The 24207-nt window shown below is 46.4% G+C and overlaps 1 protein-coding gene across 1 annotated transcript in view; it reads right to left on the bottom strand.

Moving 5' to 3' along the window:
- The window catches only part of ZDHHC24 (zDHHC palmitoyltransferase 24), a 36401-nt gene extending 12797 nt beyond the window's left edge, over window positions 1-23604 (bottom strand). The window contains exons 1-4 of the mRNA XM_077456592.1: window positions 23495-23604; window positions 23177-23418; window positions 7400-7677; window positions 5418-5773 (exon numbers count right to left, since the gene is read on the bottom strand). Of these exons, the coding sequence (XP_077312718.1) occupies window positions 5460-5773; window positions 7400-7677; window positions 23177-23418 (834 nt within the window). The 5' untranslated portion in view covers window positions 23495-23604 and the 3' untranslated portion in view covers window positions 5418-5459. The remainder of the gene's footprint in view (window positions 1-5417; window positions 5774-7399; window positions 7678-23176; window positions 23419-23494) is intronic.
- Window positions 23605-24207: the final 603 nt, after the last annotated feature.

The raw sequence follows: 24207 nt of genomic DNA, 5'->3' as shown, positions 1-24207 counted from the left end.
CCCCACCCAGGGAATGGCCTCGGTCACAAGGACCTTACCCCCTCGCAGAGTAAGCCATGGTGGACCCTCACCACACTTACCTGAGAGGTGCCGGTGCCAGAAGAACCAGAGTCGACCGCCTGAACTGCTGCAGTGCCCTCCATGGCTCCTTATTGTTGTCACAGCCTCTGCTGGATCTACACAGGCTCCGGTGACCCAACAAGCCACACACGCCGTGTCGGGAGACTGGAACCTTCGTCTTCTGGCGCCCTATGATGATGTGGTCCTGCCAGAAGCTGCGTCACTTCCGTTCATTGGAACGCGGAAGCCACTCCTCGGACGCACGTACGTTCATAACCATACCCGGAACAGATCCACCGCTCTTCAGAGGTCCACCCCCCCCCCCCCCCCCGAGCTTATAGGCAGTGGTGTACAAGCAGCCCTCTCTTCACTGTACTAGACAGAGGGGCTCTTTGGGCAGAGGAGAAGGTACTTCAGAGGCTCCCCCTGGACAGTCCTGGAACATGGATCTCCCCAGGTTCCTCACATGCTTCTTTCCCATCTGGCAGGAAACAAAAACTGAAGGGGGAAGGCCTGGAGGACCTCCTTTTAACCATTTTGGTGAATGTGTTTCCTGTCCCGGAGGGAGGAGCCCTATGTCTCAGAGGCTGTCCTGGAAGACGATAAGAGAAATACATTTACTCCTTCACATAAATGGCAAAAGGGGTACTTTTTCACTAGAAATTCTTTGGATATATTATCCAAAATATCCCCAGATACCAGTTTCACAGCAAAAATTAAGACTAGCCAGGAGCTTCTTGCATGATGCTTAGCGAAGGTCGCAAGGCCTAAAAGGATAGAATCTGTCATAGCAACCATTGTAAATATAAAGCTGCCTCCTGGGCCTACTGAGCAGGATAACCTTGAACACCTGTTTAAACTGGTCTCTCAACGTTAACCAATTACTATCAGCGCAGTTGCAAACATTTCATGACCCCGATCTCACTCTGACCAGCCACCCTTTCTCAGGGGAGGATGCCATTTGAAGAGTAGGCTTACCAGAACTTGAGGGAGACCCTTTTAGCTCTTTTTTGGGGGCGTTTCAACCCTCCTTCTGACCATAGTCCGATGCACAAAGCAGAGGTACTACCAGAAGAAATCACATCCATTGCTTGAGCAACAGTCCAACCCTGCTGCTGCTATTAATGCTCAGCCTGATGCAGGGTTTTCTGTGGAAAAAACCAGCAGACCCAATCGTCACCCTTCATGATAGGTTCCGTTAAACCTTCAGGAGCTGGGGACCCTCAGGGAACCCACAATCCTGGACTTGTAATAGCACCTCCTTCAGTAAAACTTTATGGCCTTAATACCAAAAGTACAGGATCCCGGGGGCAAGCTCTCTAAAAAGAGAAGAGTTTACATGCAAAAATAGGATTTTTTGTACTCACCATAAAATCCTTTTCTCTGCAATTCACCAACCGACACAGCTCCTCTCTGTAACAAAATGGGTTGTCAGCCCTATCATTGGAGATAGTAGGCAAAGTTGTAACACAACACTTCAAAACTTTCAGTTCCGCCCAGGGGGCAGTCCCTAGGCTACCACCCCCACAGCCTGCCCTAGCAGACTCAGTACGTCAACAAGCAGTATAACGTAAAAAGAAATAGGAGGGGCGGGTGCTGTGTCTGTCGGTGAATTACAGAAAAAAGGATTTTACGGCGAGTACAAAAAAATCCTATTTTCTCTTATATTCACAGACCGACACAGCTCCTCTCTGTAACAAAATGGGACGTCCCCAAGTAGTGTCAAACGAGGGGTGGGAAAAACAGCATAAGAACTTCATCCACCATGGCTAGTGAGAACTAGTGAAACTAAACCCACAAAAAAAAACAAAAAAAAACAAAACAAAAAAAAAAACAACAACAGCAGCAGTGTGTGTAAAAACACCATCATATAACCGGGTATCCTCAACAGGAGTGATCCCCAAGACCGCAACATTGTGGAAGAAATGCAACAGTGCATAACATAACAGTACTGTGTTTTTTTAATCGAAAAACCAGGAAAAATGAGCTTGCATATCCAATTGCAACTACACAACTTTGCGGCCAAAACAGGCATCAGCCGAAGCACTGACGTCTACCTTGTAGAACTTGGTAAACGTATGGACAGACGACCAGGTCGCCACCTTACACACCTGAGTGACCGATGTTTGGTGTCGGAAGGCCCAAGACGTTCCGATTGCACTTGTAGAGTGGGCCGTGACCAGAAAGGGGGGCACACCTGCCCCTTCAAGGCGTAGGCTTGTACTACAATCTGTCTGATCTAGCTGTGAAAAGGACCTAGAGATTTCAGTATATGCATTGCATATCTGAAATGTTCTGATCTTTCTCCTGGTGCAACAACAAGATGGCTGACACAATAGTGCTGCTTATAACAGAGGGGAACAATAGCAAGGTGGACAAATTAAAAGTAAAAAATAAAAAGTAGAAATTAAAAGACGGCAAATGTTTCATCAACGTGTGATGACGACAGCCTTCTGGGATTCCAAGCTTGTGCATCAGCCTGATAGTACACTCCGAGCCTTTTTCCATTTTCAACTCAACTACAGGAGATACCACTTGTTTACCATGAGCACACAAACTGTATGGCTTGGATGTGCCATTTTCACCCCTGAACATCTGGAAGAGTGGTTTGGTGCAGTGATAAAGCTTCAGGTTTGTGTCGTGGTCACCGGTTACCTGTTGGCCTGTGAACTTTTGGGACACCAAAAGATGACATAACACTAGGCTCATGCAGCTGCAGTAAAATGCAAGTCAGAATTAGGCGACATATAGGAGAACATGTTTTTTGCTAAGCTTCAAATATTTTAAACAGCCTCTTACTCTTTACTCCCCAGTAAAACATGGGAATTAGGCTGCATGCACTTAGCTACAGTGCTTTAAGGCACTCTCATTAACTTTCATTGCAGTAAGGCAGTGCATTCATTGGAATGGGCTGTCTAAGTCACCAAAAAACGTGCATGGAATTTTTTTGTAACACAGGGCATATTAACATATGGTAGTGTATTACTGTGCACTGTGGTGCGCTGCTACACGTGTTGGTAAGGTGGACTGAGCTATCATTTACAATGAATGGCACTGCAGCACACAGACAAGCATAACATGCTTTTTCACACGTTACTACGGCAAAATAGTATGAGTTCTAATGGCAACATATACTGCATCTCTCACCCACTGGTATATGTATTTTGTTCTAAAAATTTATTATACAAAAAAAGTGCAAATACAGACAAAAAACATCACTATAAAAGTAAAGTCCACGATTTCTCAAATAAAGTGAAAATAAACAGAAAAATAGTGAATCCATTTGCACAAAAGGTAAGTATAGGATTCCAGCCTTCCACTAGCAGGATGCAAGATTCTTGGAAGGGGAAAAAAAAAAAAAAAAAAAAAAACACACACAATAAAAAACAAACACACACACACACACACACACACACACACACACACACACACAAGCCCCTTACTGGACTGTGTTAATCCCTAATCACAGAGATCAACAGAGCATGTTGTAAGTTCGATGATTCCAGCTTCTGACAGTGAAACACCAGCAGAGACACCAATCAAACTCCCGGATGTCTCTAGTGATAATCAACTCGACCAGATAACCTCCCTGGAGAAACCAGTACCTACCTTTCCTCAAACTGAATCATTCTTTTACGATCACTTTAATTTGAGAGATTAGAGAGTGGACTTTTTTGTATATTTGATATCATCGTGTGATCTGGTGGATGGTAGATTCAGCTCTAGACATTATACTTTTTTTGCACTAAGCACAATTTTTTCTCTTATCAGTTCTAACAGTTTACTTTGTTCAAGACAGATGCTATATCTCAGTCAACCTGTGCCTTTACTAGATCAACATTTACACTGAAATTAGGTAGTTACATATCCCTAAGCAGGAGCCCCCACACTCCATGTTACAGTTCAGCAGAAGGTTGTTTTTGGGGCGCCTAGCACTGCACTTTTTTCTATAGGGACCTCCAGGAGTGCAATAGAAAGACAAGAGGGTACTATGACGAAATGGTTACTGTTGGCTTGCTTTACTTTGTCTTTGAATTTGCTCTGCCCCTGCAAAATTATCTGAGATAATAGTGGCCATATGCCATCGGCTCTTTGGCTGCAGGTCAATAAATGGATAGGTTCAACTTTACCAACACCTGATCTATGAAGCAATATGTAATGTTGAGAAGCACATAACCCTTTATTTATGGTGGTCCTATACGCCATTAGTGAACCAAAATACGCCACGTGACTTCCTCAGGGGCCCGAGGAAGGCAGGTGATGTGTAGAGCAGGGTAGGAGTATACCATGGACGGGAAGTGACGTGACGTGCAAGATGGCGTGAAACGCCAAAATTGTGGTCTCTGTTTGGGTCGCTTGCCGCTGCTTTTATTCAATAAACTTTTTTTATTATGGTAATACACTATCGGAGGCTTATTTACCTTATAGGTGGATCTTAATATCAGTTACGTGGGGTGGAATTTCTCGATCTATAATACCATGCTGGTGTTCCTGGATCATGTAAGTGAAACTTATCCTATTGGATTTCCAAAGGCATTTAATCTATGCCTATAAGGTGAGAGTTCTACACTGTGGTGTGGTGTCAGCAGTTTCACTCATTGGATAAATAGTCAAGTCTATTGATACTTCATCGACACTATCTTGAACTACTGGATTATTTCTACATATGGACTTTTTTGCACGTACTCAACTGAATTGTGTCGCTATTTTTATGAACATTTATTGAAAGTTATTTCACATTATTGCAAAAATTTAAGAATTTTTGATTGATGATGGATTGCTAGGTTATGTGCAAGATCATTGTAACTTTAAATCACACGATCCTGCTTCCCCATGTGACAGCAGGTGGGGGAATCTTTTCCTACACCAGCTGTCACATTTTTGAAAGCAGCGTGGCTTTGCGGGAATCTGTGAATCAAAAAAACAAGTCCTGTCTGCCAATGGCAGCTGACTGACTTGTCGTTCTTAATGGAGTATGAGCATGTTAATCAGTACCCTGATAGTCCATCGACAACTCCAGCAGTTCAACAACTGTCTTTCCATATAGGGATATGGGCAGAGAGCTGAAGGCAATGTCTGCAGGAGCATGACATTTACCCACGATCCACTGATTGCAGGTGCAATTCTTTACAAGGTCCTGCGTAAAAAAATTAAATTAAAACAATATGTAAATAAGTGCACATTTCTTACTAAAGGTGAACTTGGCTTTTAATCATTTCTACTCAGCACTTCATCTCTGGTTTTGAAAAAAAAAAAATTATATACACACACACACACACACACACACACATATATAATTTTACATTGCCTGTGGAAAATTATGAATTAAAGTTGTAAGGTTTGAATACATCACATACCCAACAATGGCAGAGCTGGTGGTCACACATACTTCACACAAGCTATTGGGTAGACTTCATGGATGGTACAGTAGTAGAGAGATGTCCAAGTTCAAAATTGATACCATCTCCAGGCAATCTTGATTGTATCCAAGGTGATAACCAAACTAGGTACCATCGCTCTCCTAAGAAGTTCTTAACATTTTTTCTCCAGCCATTATCATATTCTGTTGCATGACCACCAAACCACTCTTTCGTAGTAGTTCCACGGCTTAGAAGAATGAGATGAAAAGTAAGGAATGCAAAGCAGAATAGGAATCCCACAATACAAGTGTCAGCCACAAAGGCAAATATAAAGGTGGACGCTTTGACCTGACCTGCGGAAAAGAAGAGCCATTTGAAAATACAATTGCATAACACCAGTATATTATAGACACCATAGAGAATAAACTCCTAAAATAAAATCTGTAAGTCTTGAGTCAATGCAGTAATACAGACATCACAAAACTGCAATGACAATTCCACAAAAGATAAAACACAGATTTTTGCTCCAGTTCATCAATCCCATAGTAGATACTGCATCTCTGATTTGCTACAGAATTTTCTGTGTGCACTGGAAACCTATGCTAAATGCAAGATTCCATTTTGGCCTAGATCTAAGTGGTGCTCTTATCCCTACTATTCAGTAATTCAATTAAAAAAATGTAACCAGCCAACAGAGGTACAGTAGTGCAGTCACTAATGAATTGTGGGGACAGGTCATAGTTCCAAGCCAAAGAAGATACTGAGGCCTCCAAGTAGTGATCGTCTTATGATAAACAAAAGCATTTTAAATGCTGAGGTGACGGCATTTCCCAGGTCCACGTTTAAACTACTGCCTGCGTCACAGAGCTCACACATTTGCTGTAAGAAAGCAACAGCTCCTGCGGGCCCCTACCTCTTCCCCGATAGCTTGGTTCAGGCGTTTACTTCATAATCCAAAACTTTGTTCCTTGATGCATATGTCTGATCACTCTTTAATGGCCGACATGCATTACATTTCTATCTGTGATGTCACCAAGCAACAAGTTTTAAAGTACAACAGTAAAAAGTAAGTGGGCTGCCACTGTTGACCTTTTTCAAAAATTTCTGGTTGCCTAGCTATGTTTGACTAAGTGGTTTTAAAGGCAGTTTTATAAATGAAAATAATAAACATCTTATAGTCACCTGCTCTGTGCGCTCTGTACTTACTATAGGGACAGACATGCTGGCTTGATTCTGAGACTGGCTTTGTGCACCCACTAAGACACTGTGGCATGGCCCCACCCCCTGCTCGCATGATTTGACCAACAGCAGCAAGAGCCAATGGCTCTTGCGGCTCTCAGCCAAGCTTGTGAGAGCGGGGGAGAGAGGAGAGAAGGCTGGCACAGCGCTGGATTGATATAGGACTGAATCAAATATTCGGGGGGTGGGGCGCTTGGTGCACAGCAAGTGACAATTTTTTTTTTAACCTTGATGTAGGGCAGGTAAAAACTGTTTCTTTTAGAATCACTTTTAAGTGATTGACCTATTATAGTCATGCCTTTAATATGTTTGAGAAAATGTAATATTTTTCGGTAGGCTAAAAGTACTTATGTCCTTTCTTTTGAATAAGTACATGGGATACTATTCATATAGCTGTAACTCAATGGTACTGGAGTTAGTATACCCTCTGTCTGGTTAATAGCTACCTCTGGATATGACCTGGATGGCTCTCAGCTACAGTACAGCCCCATTCTAAAGGGTGTTGCCTTTGGTGACTATACTGCCTGCCGATCACCGCTATAAAGCAAAGCCCTGCCGATGTGCAAGACCTGAGGGTCTGTATGTAAACTTTTAGGTAGGACGTAAAACTGCACCTCATCTGCTTGTTTTTTACCCCCCCTCCTTGGCCGTTCGTGTGAATGAGGCCTACGAGTTTCAGCCAAAATGTTTACTTTTTTTTTTATTTTAATAATTCATTATAACTAAAAAGTCATATTTACCCAAAATCAACATCATCCAAGGCATAAGAAGGAGAAAGAAGCTGTGGAGGCTTAATCCCTCGTGAAGAAGACCTATGAATATATCCGCATTAAGTATGGTGGCAAGAAGTAGTGCCAACCACCCATGGAACAGAGTACAGAGGAAATATCTGTAGCTGGAGAAGCCAACACACTTTCCAAGTAATGTACAATGGTGATCACGCCGAAGAACACACACATTGCAGGTATAGCAGTGATGACATCTCGGTGGAATATGTGTCTGGCAGGTATAGCAGTATCTAAAATAAATAAACATACAAACAAGTCAGAAAAATGACTGGTAATATGTGCACAAACAGTTTAACCACTTGCCTACTGGGCACTTAAACAGCCTTCCTGCCCAGACCAATTTTCAGCTTTCAGTGCTCTCACACTTTGAATGACAATTACAACACTGTACCCAAATAAATTTTTTTGTCCTTTTTTTCCCCCCACAAATAGAGCTTTCTTTTGGTGGTATTTGATCACCTCTGAGGTTTTTATTTTTTGCGCTATAAATGAAAAAACGAGCAAAAATTTTGAAAAAAATTAAAACGCATATTTCTTTGTTTGTGTGACAAAATTATACAAATTATATATTTTTTGTCATAAATTTTGGCCACTATTTATACTGCTACATGTCTTTGGTAAAAATAACCCAAATTAGTGGATATTATTTGGTCTTTGAGAAAGTTAGAGAGTCTACAAGCTGTGGTGCGAATCGCACAAAATTGATCACATCTGATGTACTGGTGGACTATGTCACTTCTTGTGACCCGAACAAGTCAGGAAAGTACAAATACCCCCCAAATGACCCCTTTTTGGAAAGTAGACATTCCAAGGTATTTAGTAAGAGGCATGGTGAGCTTTTTGATGTTGTCATTTTTTCCCACAATTCTTTGCAAAATGAAGATTTTTTTTTTTCCACAAAATTGTCATTGTAATAGGTTAATTTCTCTCACGTGGCATGTGTATGCCACAAATGACACCCCCAAAAAAATTCTGCTACTCCTCCTGAGTATTACGATACCACATGTGTGGGACTTTTTCACAGCCTGGCCACATAGAGAGGCCTAACATGCAGGGAGCGCCGTCACATGTTCTAGGAGCATAAAATTACACATCCAAACTTGTTGACTACCTATTACACTTTTGAAGGCCCTGGAGCACCAGGACAATAACACGTGGCACCGATGAAAGGTGGCACCGATGACGCGTGACACTGACAACAGATGGCATGGAACACTGACAGGTGGCACTAATGTGGCACTGATGACAGATTGAACTGGGGACAAATGGCACTGACAACAGGTGGCACTGGGAACAGATAGCACTAACAGGTGGCACTGGGGACAGGTGGCTCTGGGGAGGATGGCACTGGGAGAGGATGGCACTTTTTTTCCCCCCTTTTAAACTTACAGCCGCTGCAGCCGTTGATTTCTCCCTTCTCACAGTGTGAGGAGATGATCGCATATGTTTACATATGAGATCATCTCACATTGGACACGCCAATCGCGCTGTAAACGGCCGCTGTGATTGGCCGTTTACAGCGATCTGTGACTGGCTGTGTCCGAGCACAGAACTTCCCCGATGCGTGCTCGCATTGCGGAAGTAAACAGGAGGCCGTTCAGGAACGGCCTCCCGGCAGTTAGTGTCCGCTCTGCAGCCGTATTTCGGCTATACGGCGGGCGGAATGCGGTTAATAAGGAGCTGAAAAACATCTTGTAGATGGTTCTATTAAAACCTGCACTGAAAGAAATATGGGGTTTTCACTACTGATCTTCTGAAAATGCCAGTGCCTGGCTCTATCTGGCTACTTTGAGACACTGACCAAAAAGCATGAGAGTCGGAAAATCAGAACTCCAAATATCATACTTGCAAAATATTGCCATAGAATGTACTGCAACCACTGGATGAACTCAACATCCAGTGCACTAGCATTTTCAGAAGGAGAGATCAAACAGCCTCATACACATGGTACGATTGATGGCCAACCGAGCGTCTGATTTTTGTCAAAACGGCACATGCCAGGATCCTGTCTTGCATACCAATGGTACACAATTGTCATGCCACAAACAAAACGTAGTGACGTACTACGAGGAATTTCAGCTCTTGAGCGCCACCCTTTGGGCCCCTTCTGCTAATTTTGTGTTTGGCAAGCACCCATTCCAAGCATTTGTTTTTGTACTTTCGTCTTTTGTTTGACGGATTTGTGTCCTGACCATACGAAAATCTGACATCAAACCGTTATCTGCCAAAAGTTTACTAGCCTGTCATCCAACATTTGTTGGCGGAAAATTGGACAATTGTCAAAAAGGAGCGTACTAACAGTAAGATTTTTTAGGACAACAGTCTGTCAACAGACAATCCCGTAACATGTCTACGAGGCTTAAGGCCCCTTTCACACAAGCTGAAAAACTGACAGGCGGACCCTCCAGTCTCTATGGAGCGGCAGATGTCAGTAGTCCACTGACACTCGCCGCCATCCAATCGTCTGTCAAAAATAAACAGACGGATGGTGCTCCTGTTCCCCAGCCATCTGGCGAATCGGAGCAGATCGAAACGGACAGGTGATCCTGTCATGCCTTTTTTCTATTACAAGGGATGTTTACATTCTTTGTAATAGGAATAAAAGTGACACAATTTTTTTATTTTTTTTAAACAGTGCCAAAAAAAATATTTTCTTTTAAACACTTCCCGTCTCGGGAGCTTGCATGCAGAAGCAAACACATACATACATGAGCAGCGCCCGCATATGAGAACCGTGTTCAAACCACACGTTAGATTTACAATCGGTAGAGTGAGAGCAATAAGTCTAGACCTCCTCTGTAACTTAAAACATGCACCCTGTAGAATTTTTTAAACGTTGCCTTTTGAGATTTTTAAGGGTAAAAGGTTTGTTGTCACAAGCGGGCACAATTTTGAAGCGTGACATGTTGGGTATCAATTTACTCGGCATAACATTATCTTTAATATATATATATATATATATATATATATATATATATATATATATATATATATATATATATATATTAATTATACGCACACACACACACACACACACACACACACACACACACAGTGCCTTGCGAAAGTATTCAGCCCCCTTGAACTTTTCAACCTTTTGCCACATTTCAGGCTTCAAACAAAGATATAAAATTTTTATGTGAAGAATCACCAACAAGTGGGACACAATTGTGAAGTGGAACGAAATCTATTGGATTTTTGAAACTTTTTTTAACTAATAAAAAAAATGAAAAGTGGGGCGTGCAAAATTATTCGGTCCCCTTGCGTTAATACTTTGTAGAGCCACCTTTTGCTGCGATTACAGGTGCAAGTCGCTTGGGGTATGTCTATCAGTTTTGCACTTAGAGACTGAAATTCTTGCCCATTCTTCCTTGCAAAACAGCTCGAGCTCAGTGAGGTTGGATGGAGAGCGTTTGTGAACAGCAGTTTTCAGCTCTTTCCACAGATTCTTGATTGGATTCAGGTCTGGACTGACTTGGCCATTCTAACACCTGGATACGTTTATTTGTGAACCATTCCTTTGTAGATTTTGCTGTATGTTTGGGATCATTGTCTTGTTGGAAGATAAATCTCCGTCCCAGTTTCAGGCCTTTTGCAGACTCCAACAGGTTTTCATCCAGAATGGTCCTGTATTTGGCTGCATCCATCTTCCCCTCAATTTTAACCATCTTCCCTGTCCCTGCTGAAGAAAAGCAGGCCCAAACCATGATGCTGCCACCACCATGTTTGACAGTGGGGATGGTGTGTTGAGGGTGATGAGCTGTGTTGCTTTTACGCTAAACATATCGTTTTGCATTGTGGGCAAAAAAGTTCCATTTTGGTTTCATCTGACCAGAGCACCTTCTTCCACATGTTTGGTGTGTCTCCCAGGTGGCTTGTGGCAAACTTTAGACAAGACTTTTTATGAATATCTTTGAGAAATGGCTCTCTTCTTGCCATTCTTCCATAAAGGCCAGATTTGTGCAGTGTACGACTGATTGTTGTCCTATGGACAGACTCTCCCACCTCAGCTGTAGTTCTCTGCAGTTCATCCAGAGTGATCATGGTCCTCTTGACTGCATCTCTGATCAGTCTTCTCCTTGTCTGAGCTGAAAGTTTAGAGGGACGGCCAGGTCTTGGTAGATTTGCAGTGGTCTGATACTCCTTCCATTTCAAAAATGATCGCTTGCACAGTGCTCCTTGGGATGTTTAAAGCTTGGGAAATCTTTTTGTATCCAAAGCCGGCTTTAAACTTCTCCACAAAAGTATTACGGACCTGCCTGGTATGTTCCTTGGTCTTCATGATGCTCTCTGCGCTTTCAACAGAACCCTGAGACTATCACAGAGCAGGTGCATTTATACAGAGACTTGATTACACACAGGTGGATTCTATTTATCACCATCAGTCATTTAGGACAACATTGGATCATTCAGAGATCCTCACTGAACTTCTGGAGTGAGTTTGCTGCACTGAAAGTAAAGGGGCTGAATAATTTTGCACGCACCACTTTTCAGTTTTTTATTTGCTAAAAAAGTTTAAAATATCCAATAGATTTCGTTCCACTTCACAATTGTGTCCCACTTGTTGGTGATTCTTCACAAAAAAATAAAATTTGATATCTTTATGTTTGAAGCCGGAAATGTGGCAAAAGGTTGAAAAGTTCAAGGGGGCCGAATACTTTCGCAAGGCACTGTGTGTGTGTGTGTGTGTGTGTGTATGTGTGTATGTGTGTATGTGTGTATGTGTGTATGTGTGTATGTATGTATGTATGTATGTATGTATGTATATATATCACTATCCCCCATCGGGTTTAAGCCGCCCCCATTTCTGAGTAGTACAGCCATCCTGCGCATGCGTCTTTAAATGTATTTTGTTGGTCCTTAACCATATGTATCCATCTCTCTGCTTCCATTATTTTTTTTCCACCTCTGTCTTCCAATCCATTACAGTGGGACATCCAGACTGTTTCCAAAATCTAGGTATCAATATTTTACCTGCATTTAGCGGGTGTGGAACACTTCCCTTATAAAACCCTGCAGATGATAGCATCCCATGAAAGAGAAAATGTAATGGGGAGGGTTCTAGAGGTCTAAAATGTCATTTTCTTAATCCAAGGAGCCATCGCCTCCCAGAATACTTTAATCTTTGGGGAATGCCACAATAAATGAAGAAATTAACCCCTTTGATTACATCCCCTCCAGCAAATAACATCCGCCGTTGGGTAAATCTGAGCAAATCGAACCAGTTTATGATACCATCTTGTACATCTCCTGTATATGGGAACTTATTAAAAAGGTATGGTGTGTTGCCCCCATCACCCTTTTAATTTGTTCGGATGTAAAATTATAAATTAACTTTCCCATACTATTCATTCTGTTCCAAAATAGATAGATAATGTTGTTTTCGTCAATGGTGAAGCATATTCTGATAACTCCCTATATGGAATCCAAGGGGCTCCCTATATGGAATCCAAGGTTCTTACCCACTAGTATTTTCTCCAGAGGCACCCAAAGTTTACTAGCAGAGTCATGGCAACAGTTCATATTATGAACCAGGGCCATTGCTCTGAAATAAGACACTATATCCAGAAGTCCCACCCCACCCTCCCGTTTTTGTCTCCTCAGAATCTCATATGCCAACCTAGGGTGTTTATCTCCCAACACAAAGGTTGTGGAAGCCCTTCGTATTTGTTTGAAAAATGTCTGTGCGAGTGTTAAGGGTACTGTATGTCAAACATAAACAAGTCTAGGGATTACACTAATTTTAAGCGCGTTTACCCCGCCGAACCATGTCAGAGTAGGACTTCTCCAATTCTTCAAGTCTTTTAATATAGATACCACCAAGGATCCATAATTTAAAACATATAGACACTTTACATCTGAAGAGATATAAATCCCCAAATATAGAAAATCGAGGCACAAAACAAAAAGGAAAGAATTGTTACAGAGCTACAGAGCAGTCCTCATCCTCACAGGCACATGGCTTGGCATCAACACTGATTTCTCATTATTTTAAAATTAGATATAAGGCCAAACCCGTCTATTTCAAATCAGTCCCGTCAAACACTCTCGGGGAAAGATACAACAGATCATCTGCGTAAACAGAGATCTTATGTTTCGTTGATCCAATACAAATCCCCATAATCCTCCTATTTCCCCTAATTGTTCGTAGAAAGAGCTCCAGCACCATAGCAAATAATGGGAACAATGGGCATCCCTGCCTAGTCCCATTCCATATCTCAAAAGAATCTGATAAAAAAACAAAACAAAAAAAAAAAACACACGCAATAAGCGCTTATTGATTGGATTGCGCAAAAGTTATAGCGTTTACAAAGTAGGGGATAGTTTTATGGCATTTTTATTGTTAATCTTTTTTTTTTTTTTTTTTTATACTTGTAATGGCGGCGATCAGAGATTTTCATCGTAACTGCGACATTATAGCGGACACATCGGACAATTTTGACACATTTTTGCTTGTTTATATTAGAATCTCCCTGTTCTTCCTCACAGAGAGACAACTGCGGGTATCCCCAGACATGAGGCCCGTGGTCATGGAGCTCCCGGCGGCACGCACGAGCCACCTCTTGAAAAGGGCAACGCACAGGTACATTAATCTGCCTATACATGCCCTTCTGCCGCAGTAAGCGGTTAACATGCCTTAAAGCCTTATGAGACACAAAGGTTTTCCCCGAAGAGGTGTCTAAACTGGGGTCCAAGGTAATGTTCAAATCCCCTCCCACCACCAGTAAACCTTCCCGGAACCTCCTCAAAAACTGTCCAAAGTTTTAGATAGAAATTTAATGGTGTGATTACTGGGGGCATATATACAGTTGTAGCAAGGGTAGAACACCGGCAGACTGACCATTGTCAATAATGCAGACTGACCAATTGTCCATTGCCACAAACACAGCCTTACCTGATGTTATCCCATCCTGTCTCAGGAGCAGTGTCAGGCAGGCCCAGCTCAGAGTACGCCTTTAAGTGTGTAGGTGTACCAATACAGTCCTATTTATATTGAGTAGTGATACCCATAAAAGTCCATCCATAAACAGTAAACGTGCAAATTAGTGCAAAAAGTACTGTGTGTAGAAATGTGACAGACAAACTCTTCAGGTGACATCCACTGTGTACTCTTCGTGTGCGCCACATGCGCTTACCTCTAAATGGGTAAGAAATGCCACTCAGATATTTCTAATGAGTCCTCCTGAGTGTGGTAACCAGGGATGATGTCCTTAAGAGTGCTGTATTGCAATAATGGCTCCCAGTTGGTTAGTTCGCCCGTTCATCCACTGCAAATGAAAGCGGGGAATAAACAGGAAGATCCCATAGCAATCCCGAGGGGAAGTTATTGGATTAAGGAACAACCGGAAGTGACACATAGACATTGTTTGATCTGCCTGTCGTTTTCAGCATTGTTGTAAGTAGCCCTTTTTTAAACATAAATAAACCTATTTGAGACATATTACGCTATGGGATCTTCCTGTTTACATATGGGTGGGTACCCGGCTGTCCTGAAAGACTCTGGGAAAGGACGTTACCGGTAAGCAACTTCATTTTTCCCCTAATTGTCTTTCAGGACAGCCACCTGAGAGGATAACCGAGCACTTACCCTTAGGCTGGGACCACAGCTTGCAAGACCTTGCGTCCAAAGGTCTAATCTTTAGCTGACCATAAGTCCACTCTATAGTGTCTTACAAAAGTGGTAAAACTGGACCATGTTGCCGCTTTACAAATCTGTTCTGGTGTTGCTCCAGCTCTCTCTGCCTGTGACGCTGCCATTGCCCTCGTGGAGTGTGCCCTGATTCCCTCTGGGATCTGCATACCTCCTAACTTGTAAGCCTGTTCTATGGCTTCTCTTAGCCATCTGGCTATTGTGCTTCTTGAAGCTTTGTGCCCTAGCCTAGCTCCAGAATATAAAATAAAGACTCCGTCTTTCTAATTGTCTTTGTTGCTTGTAAATAATGTAAGATGCATCTCCGGACATCTAAATTATGGAATTTTACTTCTTGTTCCTGAGAAGGATTTGGACAAAATTATGGTAACACAATTTCTTGTCCTCTATGAAATCTTGAGGCCACTTTAGGCAGAAATCCTGTCTAGTGTCAGGTCCCACTTTGGACTCTGCTCACGGATTTAAAGAGTCTGATTATCCATGGATTTGAAGCTAAACTTCTTTCCTGGTAAACTGACAGTGCTGACACTTGACTCTTTAACGTACTTAGGCTTAGTCCTTTGTCTACACAACTCTGTAGAAATTCTAAGACTAATACTGAGCTATGTGTTTTGAAGTTCTCTGTGCGCCATCTGCTAAAACATTTCCATACTTTCTGGTATATATTACGCGTCTCAACCTTCCTGCTTTTCAGCAGTGTTTCTATCAAAACGGCTTGAGAACCCTTTTGCTTTTAGCAGCTGCTCCTCAGATACCAGGTGGCTAATTTCCACCTTTCCACCTGTGGACAGTACACTGGGCCCTGGGATAGTAGGTCCTCCTCGACTGGTAGCAACCAAGGGGGCTCTATGGCGAGTTCTTTGAGCATAGAGAACCACGGTCTCCTGGGCCAGTGAGGTGCTATGAGAATTAATGATGTGCTTTCTATACGTAATTTTCTTATTACTGCTGGTAGTAGCACTGGTGGGGGAAAGGCATAACATTTGCTGAATGCCCACTTTTGCGCTAATGCGTATATTCCGAGCGCACCATCCTCCCTTCTCAGGGAGAAGAATGCTTGAACTTTCCTGCTTTCCCTTGAAGCAAATAAGTATACCTGAGGTATTCCCCATTTTTTTGTAATCTGGTTGAATACCTCCTGTTTTAGTACCCAAGCTCCTTCTCTTACTTTCTTCCTGCTGAGGAAATCTGCCACTTTGTTTAAATCCCCTTTTAAGTGGACTGCTGAAAAAGGGAGTATGTTTTTCTCTCCCCATTTCAAGATTTCTTCTGCTAAAGACCATAGAGCTCCACTTCTGGTTCCCCAGTTTGTTTATGTAGGCCACTACTGACGAGTTGTCTGATGTGATCTGTACATGATGTCCTCTCAACTCTTTCTGGAAGCACTGAAGTGCGAACCATACTGCCTTCAACTCTTTCCAGTTGGATGACCTCGTCCACTCTTGCTTCCCCCAAGTCCCTTGTGTTATCTGGGAGTCTAAATGTGCTCCCCACCCTGTGCCACTTGCGTCCGTGGTTAGGATCTGGGAAATGGGCAGGATCCATAGCCGTCCTTTGTTTATGTTTTCTGCCTTTCTTCATCACCATAGGGTCTTTTTCACCTTTGCTGGTACCAACACCTGTGTATCCAGCGACTCCTGCCTGTGATCCCATATCTTTAATAGGAGCATCTACAATGGCCGAAAATGTAGACTTGACCACTGTACCGCTGGGATTGCAGATGTTAGCAACCCCAGTGTTGACATTATTTTTCTTATTGAACATGGTAGATTGGCCTGCACTGTTCTTATTTCCTTTTGAATTTTCCCTATTTTCTCCTTGGGTAAAAAAAAAAACTTTGTTGGACTGAGTCTATTATATATCCCAAATACTTTATTTGTTTCGTGGGTTGTAAGTTTGATTTTTCTACATTTACCAACCAACCTAGACTTTCTAAGAATGTCCTTGTGCATTTGAGGTTTTCTAATAACCTCCTGGAAGTTTTTGCAAAAAGGAGAAGATCATCTAAATAGGCAATGATGGATATGCCCTTTAGTTGCAATGGTGCCAGAGCTTCCGCTAGAATTTTTGTAAAAATTCTGGGCAAAGATGATAGGCCGAAGGGTAGAGCCTGGAATTGAAGGTGTAAGGTCTCCTTTCCTGTTTCTATTGCTAACCTTAGAAACTTCTGACAACTTTGATGCATCGGTATGTGTAGGTATGCGTCCTTTAAATCTAGTGAAGCCATATAACAGTTTGGGGGTAACAGAGCCTTTACTGAGTATATGGAATCCATTCTGAATCTTTTGTAAGTTATGGATAGATTTAAGGGTTTGAGTTTGAGGATTGACCTGACCTTTCCTGAGGGTTTCTGTACTCCAAATATGTGGGAGTAGAAGCAGTGTCCTTCTTTTGGTACCTTGATGATTACACCTTGTTTTCTGAGGTCCTTTATGGACCTCATTAACCCTCTGGCTTTTTCTCAGTTTTTTGGAAGTTTGGTGGTGTAAAGTGTTTGGGGGCGATTTTGAGAACTCTAGAAAATACCCTTCTCTTATTGTCCTTAAAATAAACTGATTGGACGAGATTTTTTCCCCATTGTGAGATGAAGGTCCCCAGTCTTCCTCCCACCAAGACGACTTCATTGTTTATTACGGGTTTGCTCAGGAGGATGAAAAATCACTCCTCCCTTGCTTTTCCCTCTCTGGACCCAAGGTTTCCTTTGGTTATCTGCCTTGGATGTTGAGAAACTGGATTTTATGTCCCTTATGTCTCTTTGCCTCTTTTTATTTTGTTGAAGCTGACTCCAAGCTGCTTTCCGCTTTAGCGGAAACGCCTTCTTTTTGTCCGCTGTACGGTCCAGCACCTCTAATCCTGGCCCAAACAGCAGGTCCCCTGTAAACAGGATCCCGCACAGTTTGGCTTTGGAAGCGCAGTCCCCCTGCCATGTCTTTAGCCATAGGGCCCATCTGGTCGAATTGGCTAGCGCTGAGAATCTGGCTGCCATGCATACCAGCTCTGCCGATGCTGTTGTATATGTCCTACATGTGTGATTTTGGCTTGCCCATCAGTGGCTAGCTAAAATATATATTAGCAATTTTCTAATTTAAAGACCATAGTCATTTACCACTTTTAAAACTTTTGTTACTAGAATAAAGTGGTTATACTTTACTAATTAGTAATGTGTACATCATTCAGTATGCCGCCCTTTTCTTTTCTTTCTTTGGGATGCTTTTTTACATATGGTCTAGGCCAGAATGATGGACTCAATTCTGATAGAGATACATACACATACAACATGGGTGTTTTTAACCTCGTTTTCAATACTTTTATGCGTAAAGTGCAATATTACCTTTCAGAAAAAAAAAATGGACACCGTACACTCTCCCCATCCCCTTGGACGCGGTTGTACTTAACTCTTGGGGTGGTGAGCTGTCATGTGTGATGGATCAGAGCAATTCTGATTGGTTAGCACCTGCACATGATTGCTTGAACAATCAGAATCACACTGATCCATCCTGGAAGTCCTACAAAAAAAAAGGGGAAGAAGAGTGGGAATTTCAAATCTTCATACTGCTTCACCAGCTGCATGGGCAGGAACAGCTCATGGAGGCAAGTAAAGTGGAGACTGGGAGAGTGGGGAGGGTGTAGGGGGTCAACAACCCGTCCATCGCAGTCCACCTGTTGACCGCAGGCAGGTGACAAGTAGACCATAAACAGGTTCCTGCGCTGCCAACCCCTGCCTTCTAAGTACCGGACCTTGTCTCTCCTCCCAGCCTCAAGCCTCCTCTGCGGCTCCACCGCACCTTCTTTGCCCTTCTCCTTCTCTCTCCCTTCCGCCTCCAACCTCCTCTGCTGCCGTCATCAGTGAACAGTGGAGACTGGGAGGAAACAACTCAGGATGGAGGGTGGGGTGATGTGAAAGGGGTAGAGGACACTGTTGCGGGCAGGGTCATCCCCATAGCAGTGTCCTCTACCACCCTTCACATCACCCCCCCACCCCCGCATTCTGAGCGCAACGCACACCCCTAAACCCTGAATTCTGAGCACAACACAGACCCCTAAACCCTGAATTCTGAGCGCAACGCACTCCTCCAGCCTGCATTCTGAGTGTGTGGGTTCCCAAATACCCCCCCTTCTTCGCCCCTCCACCCTAAACAATAACCCCCCTCCCACCCTAAACAATAACCTCCATCCACACCTCTCCACCGTAAACAAAAACAACCCCCCCCCCCCTCCCCACCCTAAACAATAATACCCCTTCCCCACCAAAAATAAATAAATAACAATATATAAAAATAGGTATCAGTATCGACGAATACTTGAGGAAAAGCATTGGTACTCTTTATTAAAAACCAGACTGCCCATACATGGATCACAATTTGGCATGTCCCAGCTGAACCATCAGAATTTCCATTCATGTATGCCTGCCTTATAGGAGTTGTAAAGGCAGAATATTTTTTTATCCTAATGCATTCCTATGTATTAAGATAAAAAACCTGTGTGCCGCAGCACCCCCCCCCCCCCCATACTTACCTGAGCTCCCTCTCTGTCCAGTGATGTTACACAAGTGTCTCATCTGGCCGGGATACCCCTCCCAGTTGGCTGAGACAACAGCGTGACGCCATTGGCTCCCACTGCTGTCAACGAAAATCAGTCAGCCAATCAGGAGAGAATGGGCAGGGCCGGGTCGGGGCTCCATGTCTGAATGGACAGAAAGAGCAACAGCTCGGCTCAGGTGCCCCCATAGCAAGCTACTTGCTGTGGGGGCACTCCGTAGGAAAGAAGGGCCAGGAGCTATGGCGAGATACCCGAAAAAACTAGGATCTGGGCTGCTCTATGCAAATCCAGTGCAACAGATGAGGTAAGTATGAGATATAAAAAAAGATCCTTTACAATCACTTCAAGGATTGTTATAACCCGTCAGGCTTCTTTTTTTATTTGCCCGTGTCCCATCGGGGAGATTAGCCTTCACTTCCTGTTCCATAGCCAAAACAGGAAGTGAGAAAAATCCCTTTAAGGGAATTCCTCATCTTAGTGGGAGATTCCTGTTCCAATCACATGCAATTCAGGGAGGTACGATTGGAGCCCATCTATTTTTGAATGGGATACTACTCCCTGACACCAGCGATGGGGACCCTACTCCTTTCCCAGTTGACATTAGCGAAGGGGACGCTACTCCTCCCCGCCCCCCCCCCCCCCACCAGCGATGGGGACGCTACTTCTCCCCCGCCTCCCCGGTGACACCAGCGATGGGGACGTTACTCCTCCCCGCCCCCCCCCCCCCCCCCGCTGACACCAGCGATGGGGGATGCTACTTCTCCCCGCCCCCCCCCCCCCGCTGACACCAGCGATGGGGGATGATACTTCTCCCCGCCCCCCCCCCGCTGACACCAGCGATGGGGGATGCTACTTCTCCCCGCCCCCCCCCCGCTGACACCAGCGATGGGGGATGCTACTTCTCCCCGCCCCCCCCCCCCCCCCGCTGACACCAGCGATGGGGGATGCTACTCCTCCCCGCCCCCCCCCCCCCGCTGACACCAGCGATGGGGGATGCTACTCCTCCCCGCCCCCCTCGCTGACACCAGCGATGGGGAAGCTACTTCTCCCCCCCTGCTGACACCAGCGATGGGGAAGCTACTTTTCCCCCCCTGCTGACACCAGCGATGGGGAAGCTACTCCTCCCCGCCCCCCCCGGCTGACACCAGCGATGGGGGCGCTACTCCTCCCAGCCCCCCCCCGCTGACACCAGCGATGGGGACGCTACTCCTTCCCGCCCCCCTTCCCGCTGACACCAGCGATGGGGACGCTACTCCTTCCCGCCCCCCTTCCCGCTGACACCAGCGATGGGGACGCTACTCCTTCCCGCCCCCCTTCCCGCTGACACCAGCGATGGGGACGCTACTCCTTCCCGCCCCCCTTCCCGCTGACACCAGCGATGGGGACGCTACTCCTTCCCGCTGACACCAGCGATGGGGGCGCTACTCCTTCCCGCCCCCCCCCCCCCGCTGACACCAGCGATGGGGGATGCTACTTCTCCCCGCCCCCCCCCCCCTGCTGACACCAGCGATGGGGGATGCTACTTCTCCCCGCCCCCCCCCCGCTGACACCAGCGATGGGGGATGCTACTTCTCCCCGCCCCCCCCCCCCCCCCGCTGACACCAGCGATGGGGGATGCTACTCCTCCCCGCCCCCCCCCCCCCGCTGACACCAGCGATGGGGGATGCTACTCCTCCCCGCCCCCCTCGCTGACACCAGCGATGGGGAAGCTACTTCTCCCCCCCTGCTGACACCAGCGATGGGGAAGCTACTTCTCCCCCCCTGCTGACACCAGCGATGGGGAAGCTACTCCTCCCAGCCCCCCCCCGCTGACACCAGCGATGGGGACGCTACTCCTTCCCGCCCCCCTTCCCGCTGACACCAGCGATGGGGACGCTACTCCTTCCCGCCCCCCTTCCCGCTGACACCAGCGATGGGGACGCTACTCCTTCCCGCCCCCCCTCCCGCTGACACCAGCGATGGGGGCGCTACTCCTCCCCCCTCCCGCTGACACCAGCGATGGGGACGCTACTCCTCCCCCCTCCCGCTGACACCAGCGATGGGGACGCTACTCCTCCCCCCTCCCGCTGACACCAGCGATGGGGACGCTACTCCTCCCCCCTCCCGCTGACACCAGCGATGGGGACGCTACTCCTCCCCCCTCCCGCTGACACCAGCGATGGGGACGCTACTCCTCCCCCCTCCCGCTGACACCAGCGATGGGGACGCTACTCCTCCCCCCTCCCGCTGACACCAGCGATGGGGACGCTACTCCTCCCCCCTCCCGCTGACACCAGCGATGGGGACGCTACTCCTCCCCCCTCCCGCTGACACCAGCGATGGTGGACGCTACTCCTCCCCCCTCCCGCTGACACCAGCGATGGTGGACGCTACTCCTCCCCCCTCCCGCTGACACCAGCGATGGTGGACGCTACTCCTCCCCCCTCCCGCTGACACCAGCGATGGGGACGCTACTCCTCCCCCCTCCCGCTGACACCAGCGATGGGGACGCTACTCCTCCCCCACCCCGCTGACACCAGCGATGGGGACGCTACTTCCCCCCCACCCCGCTGACACCAGCGATGGGGACGCTACTTCCCCCCCACCCCGCTGACACCAGCGATGGGGACGCTACTTCCCCCCCACCCCGCTGACACCAGCGATGGGGACGCTACTTCCCCCCCACCCCGCTGACACCAGCGATGGGGACGCTACTTCCCCCCCACCCCGCTGACACCAGCGATGGGGACGCTACTTCCCCCCCACCCCGCTGACACCAGCGATGGGGACGCTACTTCCCCCCCACCCCGCTGACACCAGCGATGGGGACGCTACTTCCCCCCCACCCCGCTGACACCAGCGATGGGGACGCTACTTCCCCCCCACCCCGCTGACACCAGCGATGGGGACGCTACTTCCCCCCCACCCCGCTGACACCAGCGATGGGGACGCTACTTCCCCCCACCCCGCTGACACCAGCGATGGGGACGCTACTTCCCCCCCACCCCGCTGACACCAGCGATGGGGACGCTACTTCCCCCCCACCCCGCTGACACCAGCGATGGGGACGCTACTTCCCCCCCACCCCGCTGACACCAGCGATGGGGACGCTACTTCCCCCCCACCCCGCTGACACCAGCGATGGGGACCCTACTTCCCCCCCACCCCGCTGACACCAGCGATGGGGACGCTACTTCCCCCCCACCCCGCTGACACCAGCGATGGGGACGCTACTTCCCCCCCACCCCGCTGACACCAGCGATGGGGACGCTACTTCCCCCCCACCCCGCTGACACCAGCGATGGGGACGCTACTTCCCCCCCACCCCGCTGACACCAGCGATGGGGACGCTACTCCCCCCCCCCCCCCGCTGACACCAGCGATGGGGACGCTACTACCCCCCCCCCCCCCCCCGGCCACAGTCTGACCATCCCCTAAACTCAGAAGGGCAGTAAATTGGCCCTTTGGAGATCCCTGAGAAAGAGGTTAGTAATGAAGGTGAGACTGTGTAGAGTAAGCTTAGCGTGCTGCAAATATGAGACAGCAAAGATGATACTTACAGCCATCCTTGGCCCACATTGTCATGCTCCAGGAAGACCCCTGCGATGGTGGCATTAGTCTGGACAAACTTCAGCATGTTCCCCAGCACATTGAAGAGGAGATAGGAGGCGAAGAGCAGCAGAGGGAGCTGAGCACCGCTCGGATTGGACAGGAGGACATACAACACTTCCAGCGCCACAGAGGTCACGAGGACCCCCGTCCCACACATAGGGACCACGACGGCCGGGTCCCAGGGGCTCATCTGTAAAACAGTCATCGTCATTAATAATGGCTCCTCTCAGGACACCGCACAATGTGACGGACAGTACACCAGTTACCTTGACAATCACCACTAGAAGGAATGTATGACAGGAAGCACGATACAAGTCTGTCAGGAGGCAGCCCAACAAAGCAGGAAGTCATTATTAGGAAATAAAGACGCGACCACGCCTACTCTCCTTCCATTGGACAATAACACCAACCTTTCGCCGAAGCACGGTATAGATAACCAATCGCTAATTGTTAACTCTTTTAGCCCGCCCTGCATGTGCAGGAACAGTGCGCCTCAGCCAATCACAGAGAGAGCGGATGCTGGAAATGGGCGGGACAAGTTGGGGCGTTTCTATGATTTGTAACATACCTAGCCATGGTAACCTGCTGGTGCTGCAACCTCTGTAGTTGTTCATACACCGAGTGTGGAACTTCTCCCGAGTCTTGTGTTAGAAAGCAGCTGTGAGGAATGTCTATTAGTGGAAGAAGAAAACAATCCCGGTAACGTTTATAAGGCCCTGTTCACACCTACTGCAGTGACAAGGGGTTTTATGACAAATACAGAATCACAGTATATATAAATGAAAGGAATAAAGTGGTTGGAGGGAATGGCAAAAATGTTTTTATTACAAATCGTTCAAATTATTATGTGAGCAGACTGCAGTTCCTCTTTAACCACTTCAGCCCCGGAAGAATTTACCCCCTTCCTGACCAAACCACTTTTTGCGATTAGGCACTGCGTCGCTTTAACTTTAACAATTGCACGGTTGTGCGACATGAC

The sequence above is a fragment of the Lithobates pipiens genome, unplaced genomic scaffold (genome assembly GCF_037356315.1).
Source record: "Lithobates pipiens isolate NorthernLeopardFrog02 unplaced genomic scaffold, aLitPip1_a1.2 Scaffold_10, whole genome shotgun sequence".
Taxonomy (NCBI): domain Eukaryota; kingdom Metazoa; phylum Chordata; class Amphibia; order Anura; family Ranidae; genus Lithobates; species Lithobates pipiens.
Note: the sequence above shows the minus strand (reverse complement) of the source record. Positions and strands in the feature narration are given on the sequence as shown.